The sequence below is a fragment of the Pagrus pagrus genome (genome assembly GCF_965226575.1).
Source record: "Pagrus pagrus genome assembly, chromosome: 20".
NCBI lineage: Eukaryota > Metazoa > Chordata > Actinopteri > Spariformes > Sparidae > Pagrus > Pagrus pagrus.
The window spans coordinates 3,806,334-3,821,318 of record NC_140207.1 but is presented as its reverse complement, the minus strand read 5'-3'; the positions used below and the strand labels follow the sequence as shown (position 1 = coordinate 3,821,318).

At 42.9% G+C, this 14,985-nt stretch overlaps 1 protein-coding gene across 1 annotated transcript in view; it reads right to left on the bottom strand.

Moving 5' to 3' along the window:
• drosha (drosha ribonuclease III) overlaps positions 1 to 6,382 on the bottom strand; it is a 99,372-nt gene extending 92,990 nt beyond the window's left edge. The window contains exons 1-6 of the mRNA XM_084339857.1: positions 6,207 to 6,382; positions 4,001 to 4,856; positions 3,834 to 3,902; positions 3,013 to 3,313; positions 1,267 to 1,408; positions 310 to 470 (exon numbers count right to left, since the gene is read on the bottom strand). Coding sequence (XP_084195983.1) covers positions 310 to 470; positions 1,267 to 1,408; positions 3,013 to 3,313; positions 3,834 to 3,902; positions 4,001 to 4,854 — 1,527 coding nt within the window. The 5' untranslated portion in view covers positions 4,855 to 4,856; positions 6,207 to 6,382. The remainder of the gene's footprint in view (positions 1 to 309; positions 471 to 1,266; positions 1,409 to 3,012; positions 3,314 to 3,833; positions 3,903 to 4,000; positions 4,857 to 6,206) is intronic.
• Positions 6,383 to 14,985: the final 8,603 nt, after the last annotated feature.

The window sequence follows — 14,985 nt, the reverse complement described above, 5'->3', positions numbered from 1 at the left end:
ATCTGAGATCTGTGTGAAAAGTGAAAGCTTCAGCTGCTGTCAGGTGGGAAATGTTTTTTTTTCCTCGAGGACCAGATTTGGCCTCTGCCCTACAGTATGTTACAGTCCCAAGGTTGATATGTTGTGGGATCATATCATTAGTTGCACTTGTTATTTCCACAACGGTTTCGGATGAATCTGTTGTGTAACTTTAATTTTTTTCTCAGGCTTGTATAGCATCACAAGAGACAGGAAACAATTGGAGATGAAGATTAAATTTGGTTTCATAATAAAACAGGTTACACAAGAGAGCAGCAGACAAAGACCGACCTGCCCTGGGTCATTGTACCACAGCTCCTCGTGCAGGCGGTCGGGATGAGCTTTCTTCCTCTTGATCTCGGCGATGACATCAAAAACCTCTGAGTCAGAGCTGCTGGAGCAGGTGCTCCCTTCAGCGTCTGACTCACACTCTGAGTCACTGCTGCTGTCGTCTGAAACAAAAAGTGCAAAAAAGGTCTTTAATCATCTGAACCTCACCGGGCTGAAGACCAAGACATCGTTCGCTGAGCCTTGTGAAGCCTCCGCTCGGCTGAGCCCTCACAAAGTATCCTACGACGTAAAGTCTCATGAAGCAATCCGTCAAAATGCTGTCGTATTGTGTGCACACGTTGCCTGTGATACAGAAAGAGTTTAAGATCTGTTACCTAATTTCTCGAGCCAAATGAATCTGAGATTAAAACGAGCGAGCACAATTGCCGGCGGTGACATCTGGTGCTTTGTCACTCACCAAAACGAAGCCTCGCCACCAAAGTGAGGATTTTAATTACCCGTCAGCTGAATAGCTTTTGCTTCTTAGCTGAGCAAAGTCTTCAATTCTTATCGGCGTTTTAACTCCAGTGCTTGATTGTGGAGTCGGTGCCCGCAGTAACATGTTGAGCAAATTAGATCTCCCTGAGCGAGATTTATATTATTGCGGCGCTGAAAAGGGACAATCGAGCTGACAGCCCTGCAGATAACATCATAAACACTGAACTTAATCTCTGCCTCAGCCTAACGCACTGCTGAGAAGACAGCAAGTTTGTGTGCATATCAATTACAAAAAGATTGTCAACAGATGTATCAACTGTTTACATATTGTTTTATAGCTGCTGCTGCGCTCATCCAGAACAACTTGCATCTTTCAATTACAGGCTTATGCTAATATTTGCATTGACGTGCTTCAATAATTCAACTTTTGCGTTTGTCTTTTTTCAGGCTTCTTGAATGTTCCCACAGGATTAAACGCACCTGGATCCTCGTCCAGTTTGGTCTTGGGCGGCTCCCACTGGGGTCGAGCTTCCTTCGCTCGCTCCTGTCTCCTCCCCAGCTCCTCCTCGAAGCGTTCGTACAGATCCCGCAGTTTACTGGTCCCCACCACAGTAGAGTCGCCCTGCACAAGATTAAATAGAACGCACTCAGATAAATAGGCCATAAAAATACCCCAGTGCAGCTGCTTGTTAGAATAAATAAGTCAAGAGTTTCTTGAATCTGTGCACACCAACAGTCGCTCTGTAAATCTTTGATTGGTAGAGCTGGGACAATATGGTTATCTATGGATCCTGAACTAATATGGTACTTAGGTATTCTCAAGTATTATGATTTGATATTACAGTGTATTGCAATTGTTCCTTCTAATCAAATCTACATTAAAAAAAATGTCATTTATCATTCTTATTCTTATCATCATAGGGGGAAAAAGTTCAGGAATCAGGCAATCAAACAATGCCACTCTGAGTCAGACCATACTGTCCTGATTTACATCCCCATTACCAGTTTTACCACACTGAGTCGAGCCCAGCCGGGCCTCCAAGCGAGGTGCAGTGACATCTTGCAACAGTGACCAACTCAACCTGTGACGACCTCCGTCTCCCCCTCAAACAAGCATGTGTTGCGCCTGCATGACTCATGTCTGCGCAGGGAAACCACAGAGAAAGCGAAGCTAAAAGTCTCCCAGTAATGTTGTAGCTTCTACATGAATGTCTAGTTTAGTTTCTCTCCATCGTCCCTACTTTCAGACATCTGCTTTATTTTACTTGTTTATTGTGTTCCTGCTTGTGAAAACCCAACATTTCCTGATTTCCTGACTCTTTTAAATAACTGAAAAACAGGGGATTTTTACTTTTTTAAGAGTTTATTCGCAGCTATTGTTCTATAACGCTGTGAGAAGGGCCGATCCGATGACCACTTTTTAAGAAAAGCCCATCATTAGTAAGAGCAGAGTCAAACCAAGTCAGCACATTTGTATGGAAATGCCCCAAAAGAGCCAAGAAGCAGAAGTTACGTGATCACAGACATCTATGTGCTGAAATAACTCCTACGGTCAGTGTCTTTACTGTCACAGCAGAAACAACAGAACAGTCCTGAAGCCATTTATGGAGGAGCAAAGAAATAAAGTGCCTCTCCATCTCGACATTTACCTTCACTTTGGTTTTATTGAAGGACAGGTCAGGTCGGGCTGAATGTGTAATTTGGTAGATGATGACAGCATGAAGTGAGCATCTAGAGACTACCACTAAAGGTCAGAGTTTTAGAGAAAAGAAAGGAGTTGGCACTATCCAAAAGACCCACATTTAGGGAAGCATTTGAGAGGGCAGGTGGTGATTTGCAAAGCGGCGACTTTGAGTGCTCGCTATTAGCTGAAAGGCTTGAAAAACATCCAGCTCAGGAGAGCAGCTAATCCAGCACTTTAACGGCAGCACCAGACAAAATTGATAAAATGGCAGACAGAAGATTAGGGAAGTTTCTTCTGCCGGTCAGTCGGATAAAACAAAATCAAGCCAGTGTGTGCTCAGCGTTAATGGGCACCGTGCTCAATGCATTGAATTAAAACGAGTGATTCTCCTGTTAATCCAACTGCAGGCAACGACAGTTTTATTGTTATGGACTCGGAAACTCCTGCAAAAGGGAGCCAGGAGTATAATAACAATTAGATATTACAGCAGCTACCAGCTGAACAAAGGATGGATGTAATAAAGACAAAAGTGCAGACAGTACCACTTGGTCCATGGGGTCATTGGAGTAGTAGTTCTCAGCGTGCGTGCAGCGGATCCAAGCAGGTTTCAGCAGCTCTTCTTCCTCCTTCTCGTCATCCACTTTCTCCTTCTCTTTCTCCTTCTCTCGGTCTCGTTCCCGTTCCCTCTCCCGCTCCCGCTCTCGGTCAGCGAAGGCCTCCTCAGAGTCTCTGCTCCTCATGGAGGAGTAGCTGCGCTCTCTGCTCAGGCCGGAGGAGCTCTCCGACCTCCTGTCGCGCTCCTCCTCCCAGCGGCCTCGTTTCCTGTCTCTGCTCGAGGACCGACTGCACAGCACAGACAAAATGAAACAATTATCGCAATCGGCCAGGATGTGATTATGATGTGACCAAAGGGACCGGGTTAGGGTTTACACGACAAACTCAAATCACTGGATAGTTTTTTAGTGGGATTTTGTGTGAGGAAATTACTCTGCCACTGGCTACGACATCTCCCCTGAAAATGAAGGCTCAGCTGGCAGCCTGGCACTATTTCTATCTGCTTTCATGTCTCATCATGTCAGAGACTACATGAATGTGTATGGTAGATGTTTCTCCAAGAAAAAACGGAACAATCTAGTTGTCTTTGGGACTTCGGTGCCATCAATACTACTTGCAAATGCTCGGGGGGTAGAAGCTGTTGTTGTTTCCACTTAAAAAACCCAAATGTAGATAAATACGTACATGAAAAAAACCCAAAAGTGAACAAACATAATCATCCAAGATCGCTGAAATGTTTATGGAGGTTTAGTGGGGATATGTACTTCACAACAGATCTAATAAGACAAACGATGGACAACATTTGTACCTTCGAGGCCTCTTTCTGTGCCTGTCGGGCGACTGGGATCTCCGACTGTCTCTGTGACGATACCTCTCCCTGTGAACACACACACACACACACACACACACACAGTAGTAAGAAACAATTGAACTGGTCGATCTCCTTCAGGAGAGTCACTGCTGCTCTTTCTGTACCTGCTGCGCTCTCTGCTCCTGTGTCTGGGTGGAGTCCGGCCTCTGTCGTACTCGGACCTGTACCGTCCTCCCTCTGGCCTGCCGCGCCGGTCAGGACTCCGCCCGCGGTCCTTCCTCTCTCCAGAAAAATCCATTTTATGCTTCTCGCCGTGACTACCATAGCCATAGCCCTTCTGCCTGTGGTCATCGTGGCGATAGCCCCTTTCTGGAGACCTCCTGCTGTCCATGGGCTTCTCATACTTGTACTGCCCCCCGTGCCTGAAGGTGTGGTCGGGTTTGAATGAGCTCGGGTTCTGAGTGTAGCCGGTGTTGAAGGTGGGAGGAGGGAAGGGAGGGTGGGGAGGATGGGGGTAGTTCATGGAGTACGGAGGATGGTAGCCCATAGATTGAGAGGCGATGGGTGGGGGCATGGCTGGGTGTGGTAATGCTGGTGGGGGCACAGGAGGCATCATGTAAGGGTGGTAGGCATTCTGAGCAGACAGCTGGGAGCCTTGTGTGGGACTGCCTGTGGAGCTGGGGAGGGGAGGAGGTGGAAAGTTAGGCGGGGGTTCGGGGAAGCCCTGCCGGCCGGGGAGCTTGGGGAACGGTGGGCGCACCGGACACTGGTTCAGAGGACTGGGAGTCTGGGACGCTGCTGGTGGAGGGTACTGCATGAAGTCAGAGTGCGAAGGCATGTAGCCGCTGTTTCCATGGTAGCTTGAACCGGGAGGAGTCTGAGGATCGTAGTGGTACTGGGGAACAGGGGGCTGCGGAGGTGGCGGCCTCAGGTTGGTGGGTCGGTAGTTTTGAGGTGAGCCGTGCTGACCCGGGGGCATTCCTCCTCTGGGACCCCCTCGATCCTGATGGAAAGACATGACTGTGGACAAGAAGAAATAATCAGGTCACAATCAGTATTGACTGGTATCCCACGCCAAGCCGATCGTCTGCTTTATCACAGCCAAAGAAAGAGGAGGATATCAGGTTAAAGCACGAGAAGAATGGTGAGGATATTCACACATTAGACATTAAACTCATTTGTTCAAATGCTCTGGTGGGACGTGCTAACAGCGTCACAGCACTCTAGATTGAGACGTAAAAGAAGCTGGTGTCATGAGACCGTGCGAGAGATTTGAGTGGTGAATCTATACATGCAGTTTTTATGTGCAACAAAATCACAGCCTCAGGGTGAACCCAAGCTAACCTGTCTGACAGGAGTTTGAGGAAACACACCTGAAAGTAAATCAAAGGCTGATATTGACAGTGAAGCCAGATTACATGAATTTTTAGATTTACGAATTCATGAAAGAAATGGAACAGTACATTTTTAATTTCTTCCTCAAAAAAAAAAAAAATCTATCAAGCAATGAACGTACTGTATGTGCCGTTACATCGATTAAGTCGTCTTCTTATTTTACATTTGATTCCCTTGTCTTATTTCTGTTAGACGCTGCTCTTTGTACCGTTTCATCAATGCTTTCTTCTGATATTTTTCATGTTGACAGTTCAGTAAAAGATCTTTTTTTAAAAAGGTGGGGAAAAGTTGGATTTTTAATTCCTTGGGACGAACTGTAAACTTGGAAACACTGGTCTAAATCGTGTCTGCTGAAGTCACCTTCTCCACCTGGGGTTAGGGCTCTTAGGTTATGATTATGAGTTGTATACAGGAGTAGTTGTGCTCAGGTCGAGGTGTTGGGTTAAGTTAGGAAAAAACGCATGAGGGATTTCAAGGCTTTACATGTTAATGTTCAGGAGTCATATTTGTAATTGTTGCAGTGTGTCTGTGGTGATTATTTTCCTGCCTCACTTGCAGGAAAATCTCCCTGATACACCTAAATGAATGAATGCATGAAGTAATGTAGCACAAAATACTAAATTGACATTATTAATCGTCAGTTAATCTTTTACGAGCAGCTGTAGCAGCATCCCATCAACACTTACTGGACACCTTTAAATAACAGAACTGCCTCCACTGACGTGAGCATCATTAGCTGGCTAGCGTTAGCTTCAACAGATGTCATTTCCCTCCAAAAAAACGCATAAAACGCAGGAAAATAACTTAAGATAGCCAGCTAAATGTCTCCATCAGAAGATAAAGCAGTCACACTAGGTCAATATAAGCATTGCGTATTTTTTTAGCTAACAGCAGCAGCTAGGTAAACGCTTCAGACGGTAACCTGTTAGCAAGCCTGCTAGCACACAATGACGGGATACGTGAGGACGAGCTTACCTTCAGAAAATAAAAGGAGCACTAAGAACAGAAGCGTATCATTCCGTCTTCACCGCTGGTTTAAAAACACAAAGTTATACGAGTGTAAATGGTCTTAAAACAGGGCTATTAACGAGAAGCTATGAGGTTCATTGAGTTGTCTCTTGGGTATCACGCTGTCCGAGGGACCGTGTTTCCAGTCGGAAGGGTGAGGGTGAGGGACAGGGATGGACCAATCGCGTTCAGCGAATCGGCCTTCGACCAATGAAATGCCGGTGTCGTTTTGACGTGTTTCTAGCCGGACTGAGGCACCGCTGAGGAAAACAAAACATTACTTTAACACAAGAGAGTCACCTCCCAATGAATTAACTTTTATTAAATGTAATGTACTGAGACAGACCTGATGTTTTATTTACCTTTTATTCACAAGGCTTTGATGCTGATAATCAGCAGAGATAGATAAAAAAGAAGAAGAAGAAGAAGAAGAAGAGAAAAAATGTACAAGTAAGAAAACAAAAGGATAAACACATAAATAAATTAAGATAATAATAATACTCATAATAAGATTAATGCAAAAGAAAATAGATAAGAAAAAAAAACATGCCATGGCTCAACATAAATATACAGAAGTAACTTTTATATATAAAAACATTAAAATGGAAGCATAGTCTCACAGTTTTAACAGCTTTTTGGTTTTTTTGCCAAGGTTATTGTCCAAACATATCACTCAATACCTTTCTTGATAGCATGGGAGTGAGGTTTTACCTTCGCAGAGTACAATTATGAATGTAAAAACACAACATAACATAAATCTACAATTATCTTGCCACAGTTAATGAGTATATGCACATTTTCATAACAGAGGGATAACAGTCTCAGTATGAGAATCACAGAAGATTAAATCAGCTTAAATCAATACCTTATTGAACATATCAAAAAAGACCTAACCAGGTAACATCGATGAGTGTTTTAAAACAAGACTTCTTTGACCTTAAAGACCGAAAAATCATTTTTGTGGGAGAGTCCTGACTTTTCGGCAGCACAAACCGTTCAAACCACCGTTCTAAAAAGCTATTACAGGTGTGACGGACCTGACATTCTCCGACCTTTAATGCAGGACTTCTGTGACATTTAGCCTTTTACACGTTTCCATTTCTGTGGAGCAGATGGATAATAAACTGCTCTGAATCTGAAATATATCCACAATTAAGCAAACAGATATCTGTCTTCCAAATGGGTGCATTTTTAAAGTGAACACGATTAATTTTACTACCAATCCTAGAAATATATGTCAAATTATTTTATTATCTTAAAATGCCTAAACCGGTCCAGCCCAGAGTAAAATCAAAGCTGTTGTTGAACCATTTGAAGTACAGCCATGGTTTTAGGCTCTTTTGAAAGGTTACAGACTGAACTTTCACAAGCTGTCATAAGCTTTGTGAATGCTCCTGTCATTGATCCATTGAAGCTTGAACACACTTAAATATTTTGTTTTTCTCGCCTGATTTTTTTGATGTAAGAGATAAGCCTGCAGATGACCTGTAACTGCCCCTGTTACCTGGAAAACACAACGGATCCACATCATATTGTCTTACATGGTCCAAGTTCAAATTAGAGAACAATATCACTGAAAATTGACCTTTCATGACCCCAGAGTACCCCTGTCTGAGAGTAACAGGAGCATTAAACTCATTATAGTCCTTTATTTCCTTATTTGCACTAACTTTGTGTATAATATAGTCAAACAACAAAAGCTTGGCTGGAAAAAACAGCCTAAATACAAAGAGAACATTGTAATTCCAATTTCCAAGTTCAGAGTGTAAAAACCTATTTTAATGACATATATTCACGTATTTGAAATCTCACTGGTTATATGCTGCTGCAAAGAGGACTGCCTGCAGTTTTTCATAAGATTCACGCTGAGAAAGTCTTTCAGGTGTGAATACCTGCTCTGTAACAAGTTGATATCAGCTCATACCGAGCTGGTTCTCATCTCACAGGTTTCATTAACTTCACATATCTGTTTCTTTACTGTGTTCCAGGTGTAAAACGGTGGAGGACACATCATGTCTTCCACTTCAAGACAAAAGTCTCTACAGGACAAATGGAAAGGAAATTTAAGAATAATGTTGAAAATACTGGATTTGCTTGTATTGTATTTGTCATGTGTTCGTTAGCCAGCTGTGTGTTTTATATTTGTCTCGTTATGTCTTGTTTAGTACATTATACTGTTTTGTGTGAACTTAAACTCACAATTCCACTTAAAAGAAGGAAATAAAAATTACAAACTGTATATTTTTATAGTTTAAATTCCTCGTATGTGTAAACTTGGCAACAAAAGCAACTCTGATTCTGATTCTGATTCTGTTGTGTACTTCCACCATGAATCCACTAGAGGCCAGCAGAGGTTTTTTAATAAATTGCAATGAATGACACTGAATCGGTGCAGCATTACCATGGAAACACACCACACATCATTCAAAGAATGAATGGGTGAGAAACAAATCTCATAGTACAGTTGTTTCTTTAGGCCAAAACTCTGTTATTGCGTTCCTTAAAAACCTCGGGAACATTCTGGCCTCATCTATGCAAATCATTGTGTGAGGGGAACCTGTTGGACCTCTGCCCTGCATCGATCTGACCCCGGTCTCAGGAGACGCTGCTCTGAATACATGGCTCACGGCCCAGTTGTTAACCTCTTTGTGTTGCAGCATTGACGTGCGCCCTGCTGTGATGTTATGCGCCGCCAGATGAGTCAATGTGGAGGTTAAGGTGGACGAGCCCACACAGTTAGCTCGGAGGAAACACACACACATGCTGCTCTGGCCGTTAATCACCCGGCGAGGGAGAATCTGTGTAAAAACAGTTTGACTGCTAGTTGTTGAGTGGTATGTGGCCAGAAGTATGTGGACACACCTGCTTGCATATTTTTTCTTCTACTTTTGGTCTTGGGTCAAGGAATCTTTTAAGATTTTATTTTGCAATATTTTTCCTCTTCGATCTGTTTCTATTCTTAATTTTCCACGTCGTTCTTTTGAAAGCAAATGCCGAGACACATTCCCTGTACGCCTGCATATTTGGCTAACAAAACAGATTCTGATCCTGATATTGTAGAAAAAAATGTTCTTTAACATTGTAGCAACAGTTCAGGTCAGTAGAAACTTTTCCTGTCGCAACATGACGATGCCCCATAAGGAAATACTTTCCTAGTTCCCTTAACCTCAATTTATTCCAACACCTCTGAGATGAAAAAATGCCTCTTCAAACACAAGAATAAGATTATAAAAGAATGAATTCAAGTTGCCAGTTTAAGAAGTAAAAAACTGCTTGGTAAGATTTCTTGAAGATGTGATGTGTGAAAAACAAGTCCCTATATGTCACTTCATGTTACCTGTTAGGTGATTGTGTCTGTTATTAAGTGTAATGAGATATTTTTGACTAATAAAAAGACCAATATCCTTGTTAAGGTTTTGAGTTTTTACAGCTTATGGCTGCAATTAACAATTACATTATCAGTTATCAACACTGTGGTCTACACGACGACAGAAAAGGGCAACGTAGCACTTCTTGAAGCCCAAAGTGACATCTTCAAACGCTTGTTTTTATTGACCACTAGTCCAAATCATCACACTGATATTCAGTATGACAAAAAATATATAAATGATATGACAAAAGCAGCAAAACCTCACGACCCTGACCATCTTTTGACTCACACGTGTTTCTTTTGTTAAAATGCTCGTGCTTGAGAAACCAAGCTGGTTGAAGTGAAAGATAAATAGCGTTACTTACTTGTGGAGGCTGAAGGCGCAGCGCTGACCTTCAACCGGCCTGTCAGAGGATCCCTGTGAACATGAAAGCTTTTATTTTCTGCACAGATCCAATATTGAACCATTTAGTCGTGAACGCCTCACAGAACCCTGCGGTTCCTCATCTAACACCTGAATGAGATCATTTTTTTTTAAGACCGTATAGCAGCATACTACATTGATAATACCTCTCAGGCCTGGTTCATTTGGGCAATATCTATGGTTGCCATGGTAACAACAAGTGCAACTGACCACCTTGTTATGTGCATGTACATCTCTTTACAACCAAACTAAATGTGCTTTTAACAAAGTCTGTGATCTGACGTCAAGCTGCCGGGCACAGCGGAGCTGGACTCTGGATCTAACTGTTCACCGGCCGACGTTTTTCATTATTCCCTCTTTTTAAAACACAGAGAATGACCGCTGACTTGTTTTGTAGATGCTTTTAGTGATGGATGCAGTCAGCTTCACATTAAAAGGGCATGTCTACAGTCTACGGTTATTAATGTGAGTGCAGGTTGTTTTTCAATAGTTTCAGTATCTGACCTCACATCTATGAGCGTGGAGGCTGAATCTCCTTGGTTAGGTTCAGGCACCAAAACTACTTGGTTAGGTTTATTTTCCTGTGAACCCCATCACAGGCAGACAATCTGAATCCAGCACAGTAATGGCGGACTCCTCCACCGTACCAAAAATACTACATACAGATACAGACCCCCACATACATACGTACATCTATACAGTACATAGGGATAATTACTGAATATAAATATATCAAACAACTGGTGCAATCTTCCTTGTTATAATCATTAGCCGACTTTAAGCCCGTGGTTTTGGGATTAGTGCAGGTGTCCACATACTTTTGGCCTTATATAGTAGTCAGAGTGAAGGCTATACCTTAGACCGGACCGATCTGTATGCTGGTCATTCAGAGCAATACGTTTTCTTCACTTGCCGGTGCAGCTCACCTGACTCATGACTGTCTGCTGGTTTGTTTTCCATCTTGTTTCAATCATCACCAAATACTCAACACAAATATTTTCTGGATATCGATTCTGCATTACATTTACTGTCATCCACAAAGACGACGGAGTTGAGAAAGGGCAGAATTCATCAGCTCCTCGGTTTCCCTCTGACATTGCTGACGGTCAGCAGAACTCCATTATGATTCACTTCAGGTCGCCTCGAGCGGCATTAATATTCTCTGCCTTTGTGCCGGTCACACCCTCTCTCTCTCAGAAAATAAATAAATAAAAGAAAGATTTTCTCTCTTCCTCAAGAGAAATGCAACACATGGCTTCCCGTCGTCTCTCACACGTTTTTAGAGTCATTTCAAATACTGGAAATGCAGAAATGGACGGACATAGTCACGTGTTTTTTCACATTTATCAAACACATTGAGTCGATCACAGTCTCAAGTCGTGACAGTACAATAACCCTGAAGTGTTGACCTTGGGTTATTATAAGACATCAAGACGACACCTCTGGAGAGCGAGATTTTCCTCTTCAGCTGAAAAACATGTCGCACCGACCGAGCATAAAAGTATCCGGTAATTCCCCTCATCACCGCTCATTGTGGCTCAAAGAAAACGGTGTCTGAATGACACAATGAGACGGTGGAGAGTTATGTGAATATTTACCAAATGTGGATGGGAGGAACTGTGAGGGTCATTAATTGGTCAAATCAGGAGGTATAGATTTTACTGTAAAGATCTGATCTGATTAAACACAACTCATCTGCAACCATCTGTAGACAGTAACTGAGCAAAATGACCTCACATCACATCATACATATATATATTTTTTTTCAATTTTTATGTTTTTCTATAGCTGATTATTCTATCTGCAGTAGCTGAGGGGCGCTTTCATCTTCTCCATAAAGCTTTATTCAAAGGCTAATGACATACATAAGAGGTGTATATGCTCATCAACAACTCACCATGGCCTCTGCGGCTGATAGTAGCTTCAGTGTTATAAGACACTTTTTATGAAAGTGGCCTCAAAAAGGCCGGTGTGAAACCAGAGAAAATGAGCTACTTAAGCTACTCAATAGTCAAAAAAACCCAGTGTGTAGTTTATACACCTATATAATCTACTTCAGAGGTTTTTCTGTTGTTGCTTAGATATAAAGCAGAGGTACAAGAGGGGGCAGTAACCTATGTGACTCACAAAACACAGGTTTCTTACATAACATACTTTTGTTACATGCTGGCATGCGCTAATTGAGTTACATCCAAGGCTAACTCATTTATTCACAGATCCCAAATGAAAATAAGGAGCGCTTATCTAAAGTGTTCGGTCATCTGCTTTAATACAACGCTCATCGTTGAAGTACAAGGCTGGAGGCTGACCGCGCCACGGAAAGCATCACGCCGTGGCATTTACTGTCCCTGCACACAGCACATCTCCGCGATGGTGTTTGTGATAATGTGTTGGGTCTCACATGTACAGAGAGATACTTCTTCTCCCTCAAGCACTCGCACTGAAACACATGAGTATTCATGTGTGGTAATGACTTTTCCCAGAAAGTGTGTCTGTCAGCTGGGCTTTTAACACAATTATCCATACTCTTACAATAGAGCCATTTTAAATGACATTTGGGGAGAGAAAGTTATTCATTTTCTTGCTGAGGGTAAAATGAGGACAGGAGATAAACGCCACTCTCATGCTGGGGCACTAAATACAAGGCTACAGCCAGCAGCTGGTTAGCTTAGCTTAGCTTAGCTTAGCTTAGCGTAAACACTGGAAAGTAGCCTGACAGCTAACCTGGCTCTGTCTAAAGGGAACAAAATCCACCAACTAGCACCTCTAAATATCAGGAACTAAACTACTGTAGCTTGGAGGAGACAAACCACTTAAAATTCTAACCTCCTGTCCATCATGGTGAAGGTATGCACCTGTTTAGACCAATGACGAACAGGAGGGGGAGAGGGAGGGGGAGAGAAGAAGAAGAAGAAGAAGAAGAAAAGAGAAGAAGAAGAAGAAAAGAGACGAAGAAGAAAAGAGAAGCAGACATTTTGCTCGAGTGATGTACTTGGTTTTACTTGAGTATTTCCATTTTCTGCTACTTCATACTTCCACTCCACCACATATATTTGATGACTTTAGTTACTAGTTACTTTACAGATTACACAACCTCTCCATAAACGAATGGCACAACACAGGAGGACCAACTCCTCAGGTCCAGACTCTGCTGCTGCTGTCCACCTACATCTGAAGGAGAAAAATCCTTCCAACAATGTAAACATGTTGTCCAGAGAAGACAGATGGCCTTAGCAACCCACATGAAGGCAGTTTGACCAACGACCCACAAGTGTCCTTAACGACTCTGTAAGGACACTCCAACACTCTGTCAGGACATTCCCACACTCTGTCAGGACACTCCCACACTCTGTCAGGACACTCTCACTCTGTCAGGATACTCCCACACTCTGTAAGGACACTCTGTAAGGACACTCCCACACTCTGTCAGGACATTCCCACACTCTGTCAGGACACTCTGTAAGGACACTCCCACACTCTGTCAGGACACTCTCACTCTGTCAGGATACTCCCACACTCTGTAAGGACACTCTGTATGGACACTCCAACACTCTGTCAGGACATTCCCACACTCTGTAAGGACACTCCCACACTCTGTCAGGACACTCTCACTCTGTCAGGATACTCCCACACTCTGTCAGGACACTCTGTAAGGACACTCCCACACACTGTCAGGACATTCCCACACTCTGTCAGGACACTCTGTAAGGACACTCCCACACTCTGTATGGACACTCTCTCACTCTGTAAGGACACTCCCACACTCTGTAAGGACACTCTCAAACTCTGTAAGGACTCTCGCACACTAGAACACTACTGGAACGGTAAACGCAACGGTGACTGAAGTTCCTCGGAGGCGACCATTATCACCACCACCACCTTCTCCTGCTACAGGCAGAAGAAGAGTCAACACTGGTGCTCCTCTCCACCACCGGACACATGAAGTTTAATGCTGAACTGTTTCTTCCAGAGCTGGTAACCCAACGTTCTGGAGATATGTTGCCCCACAAAACTATGATTTCTCTGATTTAAGCATAAGTTGACCGTGCAAGATTGTGTTTTCAACCCATGTACTTGTACTCGGTACCCAGCAAATGGCAAATACTGTAGTTTACTTTACTTTAGTAAAACAGTCACTCTATCAGTTGTAGTGTGCCAAGAAGATACTAATCTCTCCAGTTAATACCGCTTTAAATGTCTAATTATTTCAGTTGCTAGGAGTGCAGTTAATTAGTTTGACAGTCTAAAGACTCAGAAACAAGCTTGAATATTAAGGTTTTATTCAAAGCAAAGTGACAGTGATGTATTATTAATTAAAACAACCTAATCAGCGACATCCTCCGCCTGATGATTCAGCTTAAGGGCATCGGCTTCCAATTTTTTATAAACGAATGTGATGTACACCAAAAAGTACAGGGCTGATTATCATTTGATATTTTTTACCGTAACAAAAAGTACGGTCAAACCAACAAGGCCACCAGGCACGGTGACTCAGCCTCTCTTGTTTAACTTTCTCTCGGAGGATTGGATCCGAGCAAACCTGCGTCACTTTGTATTCATCTGAAGCCTGCAGGGTGACAAATGAAAGTGAGGGTAAAAGAGGTTTGAGCAGCGTGGTGGAAAGCAGTGAATTATCTGGGGCTGAAAATTTAGATGAGTGCAGGCGAGTGGAAAAGGAGGCGGCTGTCGGCGACCGTGGGTCTGCCAGTGAGGGGTAGATGCACAAAGCGGGAACAGCTAAACATGCTGCAGCATTTGGACCGCTGATGCTTTGTGGAGAAAAACTAAAACAGACCCAGCTTTCTGCTCGTGGCGCTTTGTTTTCATGCTTTTCTGATGCATTGCAGTACTTTATTGTTACGTCCAATCAGACTACATTAAACATTTCGAAAATATATTAAAATCACTGATGAGAGTTGTTGGATGAAAAAAAATCTATTATTTCTCTCAGG